Source organism: Calidris pugnax, unplaced genomic scaffold (genome assembly GCF_001431845.1).
Source record: "Calidris pugnax isolate Ruff unplaced genomic scaffold, ASM143184v1 scaffold68, whole genome shotgun sequence".
Classification (NCBI taxonomy): domain Eukaryota; kingdom Metazoa; phylum Chordata; class Aves; order Charadriiformes; family Scolopacidae; genus Calidris; species Calidris pugnax.
In genome coordinates this window covers 2,319,567-2,336,644 of record NW_015090921.1, presented here as the reverse complement: position 1 = coordinate 2,336,644, position 17,078 = coordinate 2,319,567, and the positions used below count along the sequence as shown (strand labels likewise).

At 42.7% G+C, this 17,078-nt stretch overlaps 1 protein-coding gene and 1 long non-coding RNA gene across 2 annotated transcripts in view; one reads left to right on the top strand and one right to left on the bottom strand.

Annotated features, from left to right (window-relative positions):
* Positions 1-1,418: 1,418 nt before the first annotated feature.
* LOC106892772 lies at positions 1,419-5,080 on the bottom strand. Its single transcript, XR_001412936.1, has 4 exons — positions 4,834-5,080; positions 3,536-3,715; positions 3,253-3,412; positions 1,419-1,528 (listed from the first exon to the last, which is right to left on the bottom strand). It is a non-coding gene; the product is annotated as an uncharacterized LOC106892772 (long non-coding RNA).
* A 4,353-nt stretch (positions 5,081-9,433) lies between these two features.
* The window catches only part of LOC106892770 (chromosome unknown open reading frame, human C11orf49), an 88,035-nt gene continuing 80,390 nt past the window's right edge, over positions 9,434-17,078 (top strand). The window contains exon 1 of the mRNA XM_014950222.1: positions 9,434-9,566. Coding sequence (XP_014805708.1) covers positions 9,521-9,566 — 46 coding nt within the window. The 5' untranslated portion in view covers positions 9,434-9,520. The remainder of the gene's footprint in view (positions 9,567-17,078) is intronic.

The window sequence follows — 17,078 nt, the reverse complement described above, 5'->3', positions numbered from 1 at the left end:
CCTATGCAGTATCACCAGTGAAGGAAAGAGGTGGTAGCTTGGAATACCACGGAAATTAAAAGTTTTTAAAGGTTTTACCCATACTTAGGAAGATGCAATTATACAGTTGCCCCTCCGAATTCACTGTTGGACATGCAAAGAAACAGTTTAATTTTCCAAAGAGCTGAGGGACCTGCAGCTTTCACAGCTGCTAACCTAGTTTGTAAATTATGGTGTCTGTGTTAAATACATTAAATGAAATTTTAGCATTGATTTATATTTTATGCTATCACTTTTTCCCTTGTTGCCTTCTCTGAAGTTTTCTAATCAGTGGCACTCCTACTGTGTACCCAGATAGACTCGTAGATGTCATAAACATTCAGGTCCTGTCAGTACTGTCCTTTACAGTGTTTCTCAAGTTATTGCCCTTTATTCTTAAGAAAACAGTAATCCATACGCCGTCTTCTGCAGTGTGACCATAATCGTTTTAATTTACAACAAAATAAATTCCCAGTTAACAAGTCACAGCTTATGTATTACTTCATTTTCTTCACCTTTCATTCATCTGCTGCCTTCTCAGCATTCCAATTGCACATTTATTTTGGGAAACACTGCGATCATCTCATGGACCACCATTAATTCTACTTAGAAGCACAGAACAACAAAACGACTAAATGGCTACACTCAGAAGCTGAGATATGAAGAATCTTTGCAAAAGGTCCTTTGTAATTTAACGACCAAAGTGTAGATTCATCTGAACTCCCCCAATTCTTTTGTGTGTGTCTGGAAGGCAGGACTGAAGCCAACCTGCCAAGCTGTTCAACCTTCCACTCTGGGAAAAAAAAAAAAAATAAACCCGAACCCAACCCTAAGTAAATTGACTCTCAAACTAGGGGAAAAAAAACAACCCCAAACTCAAACCTTTCTTCATGCTTTCTTTGAGATAGTAGCTCTTCCTGGGTGTCTTGCAAGCTGGTTCTTCTCCTTCTTTTGCCGGTTCCCTTACATCCTCTATGTAAAAATAATGCAAATACACCCTCTTCTATTCCTGATGAGACTCCTCCCTGCAGTGAAATGGCAATTACCCAAGCCTTGCACAATGTCTGCATTGCAAAGGTAGCCTGTGGCCTAGCCTTAGGAATAGCACAGTTTCATACCTTCACTCTGGCACAGATAAAAAGAAAAGGGGAAGAGCATAAAAGGAAAAGGTTCTTTTAAAAGCTAGCAGTAGCAGAATTCAGTTTGAAGACAGAAGCCTAACCACCTTTATTCTCCAAACACATTCAAATGGATTAGTAGCAAGTTGTGGCTTCCCAGTTAATTTTTGACTGCACAGAGAAGCATTTTCCAAAGAACTGAAGGCCTGTGTCTGTCTTTGACTTCAAGCTACTGATGTGGTTTATCAACAGTCTCTGTATGCAGATAAAAAGTTAGTGGTAGAAATCAATTACACAATCAGAAAGAAAGGTGACCTTGTGTCTCGGGGTCCAGAATCTCTCTGATGGGCTGAGCTTTCCTTCCTCAAAAAAATAGGATCCATGAGTCGAGCCTGTAAGAGAAATGAGCAGTCATGGGAATAGATGTGAAAGGCATAAACCTTCCTTCCTTCAGTTCACAAACCTTTCTTGTTTGCAGAAGCCCTGCCACTATGAAGATGAGTGACATGTAAAAATGTAGCCAGAAAGATAAAGAGTGTTTTCTTTCTTGAAGATGATTCAGTTCTAATACTTTACTGGCATGATGGGTTAGGCAAGTACTGCCAGCATCCACAAGATATAACCCTTGAGACTGTCTGATAAGAGATATGGCATGTCAACCATCTGCTTTCCTATCAGGTGGCTGAATCAGAGACGCCTCTTAACACCTCTCCCTCTCTCATATTAGCTCTTGATAAATGTGAATGAGGGAACAAATTAATTGCTTCTTACCAGGGCTAAGAGAGACCTGAATAAAGCCACGGGTGGGAGCAAGATCCAGAGTTGCACACACCCTCCACGTGAGTCTGAGATCAGCCACCCACACGTATCCACACATGTCCAACCTCTCTCCCAGCCACATACACTGGTACCCATGCCATTGCCATTTCAGGCTTTTAGGATACTTAAGCACATTAACATAATATTAGCATTCTGAGAGGTTCATGCAGGTTTGTGCATTGCATTTCCATTTATGCTTCATTCTAGGTAAGCAGAGCCCTTGGAAACTTTATTATTAGCATTCTGAGAGGTTCATGCAGGTTTATGCATGGAAACTTTACCAGTGACTTCAGCAAGTGCAAACCCATGCTTTTAACACACGGTGAAAACTTTGTCACTACAGGTTTCCATTGCCAGCATCCACAAGATATAACCCTTGAGACTGTCTGATAAGAGATATGGCATGTCAACCATCTGCTTTCCTATCAGGTGGCTGAATCAGAGACGCCTCTTAACACCTCTCCCTCTCTCATATTAGCTCTTGATAAATGTGAATGAGGGAACAAATTAATTGCTTCTTACCAGGGCTAAGAGAGACCTGAATAAAGCCACGGGTGGGAGCAAGATCCAGAGTTGCACACACCCTCCACGTGAGTCTGAGATCAGCCACCCACACGTATCCACACATGTCCAACCTCTCTCCCAGCCACATACACTGGTACCCATGCCATTGCCATTTCAGGCTTTTGGGATACTTAAGCACATTAACATAATATTAGCATTCTGAGAGGTTCATGCAGGTTTGTGCATTGCATTTCCATTTATGCTTCATTCTAGGTAAGCAGAGCCCTTGGAAACTTTATCAGTGACTTCAGCAAGTGCAAACCCATGCTTTTAACGCACAGTGAAAACTTTGTCACAGAGACTACAGGTTTCTGTGTCACATAGCTTAGAGCACAGCGAGTATCCTTAGCAAATATCAGAAATGGACTCTAGTCACAGAATTTGAGAGAAACTCTGATCCACATCTAAACTTTAAGTGTCCAAGGAACAACTCTTCTTTCACTAAGACTGTCTAAAGTTTAACATATAAAGAGTTGGAGCCTTAAGGACCTTTTCTTTCTATCTAACGTGTTATTATCAGTTTCAAATGCAGAATGGTCAATCTATTTTGCTTGTTTTAGAAACTAGCATCATAAAGTTAACACATCAAAAGAGAAATTTAAATACATTCCTCAGATAAGACTTGGTGTCTTAATTTGCTACTATATTCTGGAAAATGTTCCATGTTCCTTCTGTTCTGTTTAGAACTAATTGACATGATCTTCATTTGCTGTTTCAGTCTCCCCTGGCTTACCTTTTCTCTTGGTAAGTGATTTGCACACTCTCCTTTCCATCCCCATCCTCTAGTCCTCAACTTCTCTTCCTAATTACTCCAACCATTACATCATCTTCTGGTCTCTATGTTCTCTTCTAGTGACTCCACAAAGACGTTACTCTTGAAAACACCTCAAGTACTATGTAGCAGAAAGGAAAGAACATTCATCACTTTGTCCTCTTACATTGCAGAGTGAATGACTGGGATACCAATGTAACTAATTTTAACTAAATACATGTTTTAACTAAAAAAACATACTCACTTCAGCTCTTGCGTAGCTCCAAGGCTCTGAAGTGCTCTCTCACAACAGCCCTGATAAATACTCAGGCTCTCTTTTGTGTACCTAAGAAGCAGAACTAAGTAGTTCCACAACTTTAATGAATTTGTGATCTCCTTCTTTCGGTTGTTTTTTTTTTCCCTTGCTTCCTTAATTTGCTTTTCCCTGTAGGGGTTATAAGACAAAATACCTTCAGAGTATTCTGAACGTGCTAAATCTCTGTACTGCACACAGAAAGTTATATACCTTTCCTATAAGGGCTGGCCAGCATAACCATCAGTTACTCCTTCACCACAGCCCAAGAAAACAATAGCTCACTCCCACGCAGACTCCCCCACTCTCTTGCACACACATGGGGCCATTTACTGATTAAAATTTTCTCCCACAGACACCTGGTCTCACAGATAACACAGTCCAGCAGCTTAAGTTTGCAAGGAACATTGGATGAGCAGGAATGAAGAATGAAAATTTCAGGCCTTCTCGGGTTACCCCCCAGGATGAGCTAAGCCTTGGCTGTCAGAAATGTTTCCCATGCCAGAATTTCATAGTGATATTTATTTTTACCAGGCATCTTAGACTTTTTTGTTTGGCATGAGAGATCCTGCAAACTCTGCCAGAAATGGCTGTTTTTCTTCTTTGCATCATTAGCGGGGCAGCATTCCAGCAGAGAAGGGTCACTTGCTTGGTACTTAAGTACTTTTAAAGATGTTGCCCTTTCCTTCCTGACGAGATATTGGGAAAAAAAAAAAAAAAAAATCGGAAGGAGAGCCTTTCAACAGCTTGCTGTTACAAAAAAGCCAACTTTGCTTGCTAACACTAAGGTCGAAACTGACCAGAATTGCAACAATGCATTTAATAAATGCCAGGAATCTATCACAAAACTTACACATACCCGTGATTTTAAAGTGAAGATGTGGCCTCCGTAAACCACAAAATCTGTCATAATAATATTCCTTCTCATAAACAGATCACCCAAAATTTTGAAGTACTTCTATGACTGAGGAGTAGGAGAATGTTTCAAGTTTTTCTTCCTAACAACTTATATTTAAAATACAAGGATCTGGGATCTTGATTAGACCTAAATCCTGAGGTGAACATAAACTTCATCAATATAGAGAGAGCTCAAAATTAGATCACATCTCTACTTACTCTCTTTCTGTCCACCAGTTCAAGGGGAAAAATAAAATCTCAGCAATGCAGATTAAAATGCAGCTAAACTACTTAATAAAAAATAAATTATGATGGCATAATGTTCACAGCAGAGCATGCTCATGACACCTTACCGTTTTTTTCTTGGCTTAAGACTTCCAGGTAAAATTACAGGTGTCAAATTTGAGCCCTTTAATGGTACAAATGCTGGCTTCTTAAGAGAGCTGCTGCTGTCGTCGTGTCCTGTCATGAGCCGGAAAACACACAGTTGTTTCCAGACTTCATCTTGTGGCAGATGTCAGGAGTAAGAAACTTTGTCAATCTTGTTTCTCTGAAGGCCACCGATCTCAAAGAACAATGTAAGTCTGTTTGTCGAGGTTTCACCTGAAGAGGCAAAAAACTGGTATTGACACTGCATTGTTAGAGTACAAGGATTGGTTCACTTGTTGCTTGAGAAGGCTCCGATTAGGAGAAGCACTAGAAGTACTCGTTCTTTCTCTGTAAACACCTCCTAAGGAATCAAAAACATGAAAATATGTATTTCATCACATAATTTCACTGTGATTTTGGCTGACCTTTTTAGTCGAGATAATTTTATTTTTAGTGCATGTGGTTAGAGAGTGTGATCATAATTCATAAAATAATTATTAAATCCAAAATTCAATGGGAGGTTTTTATGGGTTTGCCACTGACTCATAAATGAATCATCCAGCTTCAACGTCATTGATTTTTAAAATGTCTTGCATAATAGAATCCTAATTTCACTTAGAATATTTCCAATAATTTACCTTAAATAATAGCATGAAAGCTCTTATTGTCCACTTCTTCAGATCTCTTCTCAAAATTTATCTCTGCCCTCTTATTGTCCACTTCTTCAGATCTCTTCTGCTATGGTGCCCAAAATAATAGATTATCAATAAAGATTGACAGCTGTTTAACTCAATGTTTTCTCCTCTCAGTTCTGGTTTGTTCTTTGTGTGTCTTAAGATAAACACATTTTGTTATCACACTTGCAATTTTATTAATTATTATGTACTAGGTAAAGCTCAGCTGGCAAACGTGTGGGAAGCTTCAAAAAATACAAAGCACCACCAAACCTCAAAAAGCTAAGTCCAGCAGAAGGCAGGCTCTTAGCTAACTGTTTTAAAATAGAAGTTGGCTTTAGACACTCAAAGGATGAACAAGAAAGGCTGGAGACAGTTTCCCGGTGTTTCTGTGAAACTGGCTTACATTAACTTCATAGAAGTCAGATGGAATGGGACTGACTGCCCACAGACTAGTTTTTTTTGTACATTGTAGTTGTAAAGCTCAAAGCAATAGGATTTCCAACTGTCACGTGAAGAAAAAAAAAAACAGAAAAGTGAAGTTCCCTCCACTATGTCTAGGCTTTATTTTAACTACTTTAGCAATAATTGTTAAAATTCTAAGCAAATAAAATATTTCATTCCAAGAAAAAGTAATAGAAGCCAGACAAAATGACTCAGTCCATTTAAAACAAGGCATTTCCTCTGGAATTTGTTGCTTGATATCTAGTCCTGTTTATTATTCTATATAATACTCTCTCAGAAAGAGGAGCTGTTTCTCAGGAGAACTTTGGCTAATAAAAGGAAAGTATTTCAGCTCAACATTGATAGTATCATTTAGGCAAGTGAAAATAAAACCAGCAAAGAGTAAGCTAAGCAATTAACATAGTGGGAGCAAAGTATGTGGGAATGGGGGAAAATAGAAATCTGATTTAAGCTAAATTGCTGAGAAACACTTCTAAAACTAACACAGGAGTTTTTCAGTCCATGCATCATAACATAATAAAGAAATTTTCTTTCATGACAGAATTTAAATTATACCACTATTTTCAAACTTGTGGACTCTTATATGAGTAAATTAGCCTAATTTACCTAAAGGTATAATTTCTGAAAGACTACTTAAATCACTGCAAGAGGGTGTGCACAAAATGCATCAATGTAGTCCAACTGATTCTTCTCGAAAGACTGACTTGTATTCCCAAATGTCCCTGGTAGACAAAACCCAACAATTTAAGTTAAGAGATGTAAGCGCCACCACGATTCCATTCCCAAATGTCCCTGGTAGACAAAACCCAGCAATTTAAGTTAAGAGATGTAAGTGCCACGATGATTGAGGGTAAATGGTGATGGTAAAAGTGTCCCTCATTTGCCCTAAAGTGAGACCTGTACCTCTGACTGGAGATACAGGAGTTGTCACAGAGAAAAATATGTTTTTCCATTGTCATTCTTCCAGCTGGGTCCAAAAGAACATTAAGCCCCTGTTAGATTTGCCCCTTTTGGGGCAGCTGTTCAACTTGGAGATGTTTCCAGTGACGCAGAAAAAAAACTTTCTCAATTGATTAAAATGAACTAGTCTAGGGTTCTAAAGTCAATATGGGAAAACAAACTTAATACCTACGGCCAAGCTGGCAGCATTTCTTCCTTTTCAGGTCATGAGCATGAGAGAACAGGTGAGTCCTGCAGCTGATCTGTTATATCACCTAATCCTGGCTCTGGCAGACCCAGGGAGAAATAATAGTAAACAGGGAAGTCTATAAATGGCTCCAGAAACGACATCTTGTTTTTATATAGTTTTCTTTGAGTCGTTAACAGTCAGGCGCCACTACTACTGAAACTTATCATTATTACAACCACAAACGGGCTCCACGTCCAAAAGGATTCCCTTAGCTGGTTTAAAAGAAATAACAAAGTCCAACCCACAGAGACCAATCAGTAACACGAAAAAAAATCCCAGAGAGAATGACAAATAGGAATATTAGAGTGTAGCATTTAAAACTGGAGTTTAAAGGCCTCTTATAAATGAATACTCCAAATACTGATCAAGGATAAATTGTGGTTTACAGAAATAGCTTAAACAACAAAAAAGGAACTGCACAATCTGTGGAAGGCTCCTACCTGCTCAGCTAATCAATGGTATGGCAGAGGAAACCTTTTATATATGGCTTTTGAACAACAGTGAAAGCACCTGGCTGGTGATAAAGTATTGCCTGTGAAAACAGAGATCTTAACACTAGTTTTAAAACTGCAGGAACTTTTAAACTGCTTTCAGCCCTGCAAAGGGCTCTGACTCTCCTACATCCCTGGGACAAGGACAAGGACTAGGGAAACTAGCAGATTTTTCTGCTAGTTTCTACTTTCATGAAAACAAAGGATGATTCCTGGTGCTCCCTGTACCTCCCTCTCCAGAGCACAAGGACGGCAAAAAAAAATGGCAGAGGAGTGGTACAGACAGAAAACCACAGCCATAAAAGACCTCCTTGGTCACCCTGTTCAGTCTCTGCTCCCTGGGACAAGGGTGCTACACAGTGCCCTTCATTCACTTATTAGCATTCACCTTCTAATTTATCTCTTTCTCCAACACTGTAGCCTCAACAGCCCCTGGCATTCAGCACCTTCTGACTTCCAACCTAATTCTAACCAGAATGACTTTACACATGCATCTCCTTGTCTTGTTTTGGATCCAGCTTCACCAGCTCTTCTCCCTCTGAGGTGGCCCTCAGCCCCACAGCTCGCTGCCCAGGGCCCCTTCCTCATGGCCAGGCCACCACGTTGACCATAGCCCCTTCCTCACAGAAGGCCACGATGTCACCCACGGCCCCTTCCTCACATCCAGGCCACTGTTGCCCACAGCCCCTTCCTCACGGCCAGACTGCCATGTCACCCACGGCCCCTTCCTCACAGCCAGGCCGCCATGTCACTCACGGCCCTTCCTCACATCCAGGCCACCATGTCACCCATGGCCCCTTCCTCACATCCAGGCCACCATGTCACCCATGGCCCCTTCCTCACAGCCAGGCCACCATGTTGCCCCACGGCCCCTTCCTCACAGCCAGGCCACCATGTAATCCATGGCCCCTTCCTCACAGCCATGCTGTCATGTTGCCCACGGCCCCTTCCTCACAGCCAGGCTGCCAGGTTGCCCACGGCCCCTTCCTCTCAGCCATGCTGTCATGTCACCCACAGCCCCTTCCTCACAGCCAGGCTGTCAGGTTGCCCACAGACCCTTCGTCACAGCCAGGCCACCATGTCACCCAGAGCCCTTTCCTCACATCCAGGCCACCATGTCACCCATGGCCCCTTCCTCACAGCCATGCTGCCAGGTTGCCCACAGCCCCTTCCTCACAGCCATGCCACCATGTCACCCACAGCTCTTTCCTCACAGCCATGATGTCAGGTTGCCCACAGACCCTTCCTCATGGCCATGCCACCATGTCGCCCATGGCCCCTTCCTCACATCCAGGCCACCATGTCACCCATGGCCCCTTCCTCACAGCCATGCTGCCAGGTTGCCCACAGCCCCTTCCTCACAGCCAGGCCACCATGTCACCCACGGCCCTTTCCTCACAGCCATGCCATCAGGTTGCTCACAGACCCTTCCTCACAGCCATACCACCATGTTGCCCACGGCCCCAACCTCACAGCCAGGCCACCATGTCACCCATGGCCCTTTCCTCACCAGCCATGCCACCATGTTGCCCACAGCCCCTTCCTCACAGCCAGGCCACCATATCCCCACCCCATCCTCCAAAGACCCTTCTCCTGAGGTCACTCTCAGCCTCCCTGCTCTGCCCTGTGCCGACGGCCGGGCTGGCCGGTGAGCCCCGGGTGGCCCCGCTCGCAGGTGGCGGGGCGGGGCGGGGGCTGAGGCCGGGTTTGGGCGCGGAACCCTGGCGGCGCGGGGGCGTGTTCCCAGCCGGGGCGAGCGGCCGAGCAGCGCTGGGCCCTGAGCGCTGGGAGCGTCGGGCGCCTTGGAAACGGACGGAAGCCGGGAAGGAGCGGCGGAGGCGGCGGCGGGAGGATGCTGAGCCCCGAGCGGCTCTCGCTGCCGGGGCTCGAGTACCTGGGTGAGGAGCGAGGCGGCGCCCCGAGGGCCTGGTCCCCTGGGTGTTGCTGCGGCCGGCCGTGGGGAGGGCTCGGCGGGGCCGGGGGGGGTGGCGGCGGCCCGGCCTTCCCGGGGACAGCGGCCTGAGGCCCGTGGCGTGTCCCCGGGCTGGGCCGGGCTGAGGAGGGTGGGAGTGACTGGGCTGAGGAGGGGGCAGCACCGGGGGGGTCGTAGGCCGGTGCTCCCCGAGGCGGGGGGGCTGCGGGGCCCTCATGGGCGCGGGGAGCTCCCCTCGGCGCCCTGAGGTGCGGGCTCCGTGAGGGCAGCGGCGGCCTGAGTGGGAGTGAGGTGCCGCCTCCTCCTGCCCTGGCACTGCGGGGCACCGTGGTGGACTATAACCTCCTTTAGCCCCTCACAAGCCTCTCCTGCCCCCAGACCTAGGCGAGCAACCTTATTTTGTGCCCATTTTCCACCATTGGAACAGCTACTGCACTTCACTGAGGTGGTTTGAATGTCAGTTTTACTTCTGAGGTCAGGTAACGTTGGTAACATTTCCCACGTGAAGTGGAATTTTTTTTTTCTTTTTTCACTTAAAAAGCAGTCTCTTCCTTACAGACCTACGTCCTTTTAACCTGGCCCTAACAGTTTGTGTTACTGTTTGGTGTTCCAGGAAACTAAGGAGCAAAGCGATTGGGTGTTAACGTGTCAAGTAAAAATAATTAGGATGGAATAAAGTCAATATGACTTCACTTAATTGCTAAAGAGGAGATGAATTACAAGTAGTAAGCATTTGGAATACGTTCAAGACTGTATTTTTAAAGTGAAACTCTTCAGCTATTACCTTCTAGGCCCAAGAGGCTGCTTGGTAATAACTCTCATGAAGGTATACATAATTTATTGTGGCTTTCTTGCACAAGGAAAGGTCAGAAATCACATGGACTGGTTCATGTTACTTGTTCCACCATGATTTTGCCACCTCTGGTAAGTCAAAATGGAACAAGACTAGAGAAACATTGCTAGCTTCCAGCAAATGGAAAACCTCTCTTGGAGGGAGGAGACTAAAAGAGCTGAGTTTGTTTAGCCTAGAAATAGTGTCAATAAGGAGGGATCTGCTACATGTTCTTTCATGAGCATCACAACAATAAAGAGCAATGAGTATGTGAAAGGAGTGATCTAATTCTTCTTAGAGTAGAATTTCTTTGTGCTTTGGCTACCAGGCTGCTGGCAGGGTACTTTGTGCATACCTACATGACTGCAGTGCTATTCTGTGTTAAGTAAAGTCAAGGCAGAAATAAGAGTTTGTTCAGTGTTCTGTTCGGGGTGATTCTCAGAAGACTGACTTTGCTGAAGTTCTTATTGTCTATTTCAGTTCTGGAGCTAGTTCAGGTATTTGAGAACAGTATCACAGCGTACCATGTAGATACACCCTTTGGTTTTGTGCTACTCTATCAATCACCCTGCGTCAGCTTTTTCAACCTACGCCTTAATAGAGAGACTCATAACTTTTCTGCAGAGTTGCTCTAGGCTGAAACTTAATTTTTTTTATTTTTTAGTTCTAATGAGCCAACTTGGTTTTAGGTTCACTTAATTGTTTTTAATGAAATAGGCACTTAACTTTTACTTCTCAGTAAGGATTGACTCACTCAAAACAAGCTAGGAAGCAGACTAAAAAGTCTTAAAGTGTAAGAATAAACCAGTTTTCTCTTTCACATCTGAAGCTGAGAAATGAGGCTTCCAAGATTGTTAGGTGCAAGCAGCTTTATTAACCTACTTAAAGTGAGCCTCCTTTTATCTCTGATCCACGTGATGATCTACCATTTGCTTTTTCATTTTGTAAAACCTTCTAAATTATTCTGAAATTGGGGCCAGAAAAAGACACAGGTGTGAGCATGTCAGGTTGAACAGTAAGTTGGAGAAGCCTGTTCTGTTGATCACTTAATTTGTCCTTCTGTTTAGGCTGCAATATCTGCTCTCTGTTAAGAGGGGAAGAAGTGTCTGCTAGGTGATGATATTGTTATTAGCTGTAAAGTTACCAATTACAATGTTGTTGTCTTTGTGAGGCTTTGTAACTTACCAAACTGCTCACAGACCCTACTGAATGAATTCTGTATGAGCAGCGAGAAACAAACAAACAAAACTCCCAAAATGCCGACTCTCTCTCCCAAAATAAACACACCTCCCCACACGTTTTCATAACGTGCTTTTATGTTTTATGCATTGACCTGGCATTCTGAAATCACCGTGCTTTGGATTTATTCCGTTGTGTGCCTCAAAGACTTGTGAATATAGTTGTCTGATGTGGGGTTGTAAGCAATTGTGATAAGTTTCACTGTCTGTAATTTGGTTCTGAAGTGGTGTTGCCCCAGGCTGCCACATCAGGTATTCTCAGATGGCACTGTCTTTCCTGACCTGGAATGGGCAAGCTTCACCTAACCTGTTTTTACTCTTTTTTTTTTTCAATCTAAAACCCAGGCCAACAAATAAGATAAGTGGCCAAAATAACATTACATGACTGCTACTCAGTGAATAGGAAAGGGTAAGTGTTCTGCAAAGTTGGCAGAAAGGCTACAGTGAAGATGTTGTAACAAGCAGCATTTTCACTGAATAAACAACATTTAGTGTTTGGGGGTAGTGATGAAAATGTGTTTCTTGTTTGATGGATGAGACTGGAACTACAGTAGGCAAAATGGGGCCTATTTGAGACACTTTTCCATGCCTTCCTCATTATGGTTTAATAACTGGTGATTGCTCAGTTATTTATAGCAGGCAGTGGAGCATTTAGTGTATTGTTCTGCTCATGCAGCTGTCTTCTGCCTGTCTTCTGAAGCTTCAAATTGTAGTCCCTTCCCTTCCCCCTTCTCATTATGGAGAAAAAGCAGTAGATTATTGCAAATTTCTGAACTTTTATTTTTCTCTGGATTCTCCTCCCTGCTACTCCCCAACTCCAGGATGTGCTTTCTTTTCTTCCTTTGCCAATGCAAGACATGTAAGAACACAAATGCTCTGTTAGGGAAGTGCCTTATCAGGAAAGCATGGGGCTATTAAGTGCCAGAAACATGGTCGTGTTTCCTCATATCTCGTATAAGAAGTCTTGGGCTTCGTGGTTAGAAAGAATGTTCATGGTATTGGTGCTTTTACAAAACTGAGTCGCTCTCAGCAGAGAACTTCAGCTGTGTGGAGACTTTGTGGATACCTAGGGTTTACTCTTCCTCTGAACAGTCTTCCAAAATGCTGAGTTGGAAAGTCCAAGTGGAATTGTTTCCTTTAACAGCACAATCAATGAATAGGTTACTTTGTTATCCAGACACCTCCGGTAACGGAGTCTCCTCTTAGTGTAGATATTTGATGAGCTTCTTCTCTGAGGTACTCTGGCTGAAAGAGGAGAATGCTTGATTTTTTCTTTTTTTTAAATTTTATTTCATTCTCCATTGTACAGGTAGGAGAATATAACATGGAAGATGAATGACTTCCCCAATGATGTGTAAAAATTTGCTCATAGAAATGTTAGATATGTTGGAATCCTCGTAGACTCAGTCTAGTACTTTCTCCAAAAGATGGAAGTTTCATCCCCAAACCTGCTGTTGCACTTCAGGCCTTCCACCTTAATGTGAAAGGCAACAGGTGAAACCTGATCCTGATCTAGGTAGATTTCCAGAGCTGGAGAGTACCCAGACCTTCTGCATTTAAGTACTAATAAGTAGGGGGCCATAAGGTTAATTCATGCCCTTAGAACAAGCTCAGATGGCAATTACTTCCACAATGTTAATAATACACTGCATAAATTCAGATTGAAAACAAAAAAAAACCCCAAAAGCTCAACAGTTTTGCTTGGTGGTGATTTCTAGCAGTTGTAGAACATCTTGCAAGAAGTAGTCTGCTGGAGGGACATGGACAATTAAGTCAGTCTGCGTGCAGCCTCAGGAGCACAAACTGAAAGAGTACAATGTCATGTTGAAATAAATTTTTAATTATGGTCAAGATTAAATTATAAACTCAACCATTTCTGAATTTTTTTTTGTTGAAAGTAGTTTTGAAACTGTGAACGTACCAAATACGATATAGTTGGGCTGTGTGGCCACTCGGCGCGTGTTCCTGACTAACAGCACATGTCTTTCATAGCAGTGTTATCTTTAGTATGACAAGGCCTACTTGAACTTCACTACATCTTCTCTCTTTCAAAAAAATATTTTTTTTTTTTGAGGGTTAATAGGAAATTTCACTGTGCAGCTGTGCAAAGCTGGAAAAACTACAGCTGTACAGTGATTTAGCTTCTAGGTTGATTGTTTTGTTTACATATTTCTCTTGCTCGTGCCCTTCCTTAGTGATATCTGAAGAGATTAAATCCCTGATGATATTTGAAAAGATTAAAAAGAGCATCCTGAAAGATCTTTAATGCTGGAAAAATTTCCAGAGTTGACATGATTTTGCTCTTGCTGTTTGTATCCTTACTAATCCCCTCTTGCATTGTTATTGTTTTAGTAATATTTACGTGAAATTGATTTTGTGTTACTATAGATGCAGCTTTCCAATGGGCCTACTACCATAGTGCCCTTAGTTAAGCTCCAATTTAGAAAAAATTCTGAAAGAGTATTTAGCTATTACTTTATATGCTCTCAGAAATTAAAAAATGCCAGAAATATCCCAAATACATTTAAACTTATTATGCTCTTGAACTTCTGATAACTGAAATGAATCATAATGTTAATTGCCTCAAATGCAAAGTGTGTATTTTCAGCACTTCAGTTGAGGAGGAGGCAAATAATTAATAAAGGCTGGTCTTATTATCCAGGAATTCCCACTCCTGATTTTTTCAACATACTCAGTTATGCCAGGAATGAACCAGCCATTAAAAAAAAAAAAAAAAAAGCACCCTCTTATGTGCATACAGTACAAATTGCTTTGGTAGACAGCTCGTGTTCCAGAATTCTTCTCTCGTGTAGAGTTGAGCAATAATATAGCTAGCTGATTTGATAATAAATTGATAAATACTTACCTCTGTTGTAGGGCTCTGTTCTGCTGCTGCTTTACATGAGGTATGTGATATGTGTTTTACTAGCTAGCTGATTTGATAATAAATTGATAAATAATGACTTACCTCTGCTGTAGGGCTCTGTTCTGCTGCTTCTTTACACAAGGTATGTGATATGTGTTTTATGGTTCTGTACCAATTTATTCCAATCACACTCTTTCTTCAGGTCCTTTGGCACACTTTATTTTTCTTTCTGCAGCATCTGCTGCTATTTTTATTGCACCTTCTGGCCATCCCATATTTGCTGTTCCTTTCAGATATGACAGGCAGCATCACTTCTTGGTAAGCGTGCTGGTAAACTGACCTTCAGTTTTTCTCCTCTGCCTTTAGAAAAGGCAAACTTGTTGGAAAAGAGATGTTCTGTACCAATTTATTCCAATCACACTCTTTCTTCAGGTCCTTTGGCACACTTTATTTTTCTTTCTGCAGCATCTGCTGCTATTTTTATTGCACCTTCTGGCCATCCCATATTTGCTGTTCCTTTCAGATATGACAGGCAGCATCACTTCTTGGTAAGCGTGCTGGTAAACTGACCTTCAGTTTTTCTCCTCTGCCTTTAGAAAAGGCAAACTTGTTGGAAAGAGAAGCTTCTTATCAATGCAGCATTAGGGAGATGCATCTAGGTTATAAAACTGGGAAACTGGTAAGCAAAACCAGTGTGGTTAATGGGATCGTGTTGCCAATACTGACACAGGGTACTATGGCACTTCCAGGGCTTAACCCTCTCCATTCCTGAGTACTGCTGATAACAAAAATATTACATATATGCAATATTATTCCTGAAAGGTGAACGTGTATTTCCTTCCTTCCTTCTGAATTTCTGGCTTGGAGAATTCCGGTACATATATTCTGTTTCATGCAGTGGTATTATTTACCTTAAATTTTTCTTTTCCTTCAAGATCTTTCAAGTATCAGTGCTTGTTCTTACAATATTGGTAATCAAACCTATGAATTAGCAGCTGTTTGGGCCTGAATTTGGGTCTGAGCTAAAAGTGCGTTAATTCCAGAATTCACTTTAAAGTTTGGGTGTGGGAGTGATGGTGGGGTGTGAGTGTGTGAATGTGTTTGGTAATACCATCTCCAAAGTGCTGAAGAAGACAACTTTGGAGGAGCTGTACTGTACATATTGCTGCTGCCTGGGGGGAGGCTCTATGTGTAACCTCACTGCTAGTGGTTTAGTGATAAGAATGAAGATGTTCTGTGCAAAGGTATCTACTTAACATCAGGTCATGGGCTGCCCGGAGACTTCTCTGTGACCTTACTCTGTCAGATCCTTCTGTGAGAGTTGCCTGGTAGTTCTTAAATCTGACAGCTAAGAGTAGCACCGACCCAATGAGTGTGGCAGGCACAGTTACTTAATCTTTGGGGTAGTTGTGTGGGGTCTCAGGGAGGAGTTTAGCAAATAGACAGGGAACTACTGGAGAGAGTCCAGCGTAGGGCAACAAAGGTGATTAAGGGATTGGAGCATCTCCCTGATGAGGAAAGGCTGAGAGAGCTGGGACTCTTTAGTCTGGAGAAGAGAAGGCTGAGGGGAGACCTTATCAATGCTGACAAGGATCTAAAGGGTGGGTTGAAGGAGGATGGAGCCAGATTCTTTTCAGTGGTTCCCAGTGACAGGACGAGGGGCAACGGGCACAAGCTGGAACATGGGAAGTTCCACTCCAATGTGAGGAAGAACTTCTTTGGGGTGAGGGTGGCAGAGCCCTGGCAGAGGCTGCCCAGGGAGGGTGTGGAGTCCCCTTCTCTGGAGATCTTCAAGACCCACCTGGATGCCGTCCTGAGTGATGTGCTCTGGGCAGCCCTGCTTTGGCAGGGGAGTTGGACTGGATGATCTCTAGAAGGTCCCTTCCAACTCTGACGATTCCAGAATTCCATGAAATATGGGTTGCATTGGAAAGTTTTGTGCAGTAGGAGGTGGAGCCCTAGTTGCAATAATCTATAAACAAATAAACACTGGGGATGATGATCTGTTTTAATACCTCCTGTGTGGAAACTGCAGTATACTGGAGTTCTAGCAGGAAGAAAATGAGTAGCCATGGTGAGCTGTAGTAGCACAGCTGTGTGAGTATTTGGGCTTTACATTCTGATTGGGACTTATTATTGCAAAGTGAGCCTCGTTACTGCAAAGTGAGCCTCAAAAACACAAGCGACGTGTACCAATACACCATTATCTCCCTGAATTTTCAAAAACTATTAAAATGTATGAATCATCTCATTTATTTTGCACAGGACCCCACGGATTAACTCTGCTTGCATAAATAGTTAATGTTCCAGTATGGTTCCAGTGTTTGTTATGGAAAGTACCATTTATATAAATTATGGAACTAGTATTTTGCTATAATCAGACTCCTGGCACTTTATTTTGCCTCTCTGGCCTGCTAGAACCTGCCTGCAAATTAAATCTTATTCTATGGCTTTTCTGTGTAGGGTAGGGTTGGTTGGGTTATAAAATATACTACTTACACCATTCCGTGGAACTGGGCAGCCAGCGAACAGGAAGCCAGA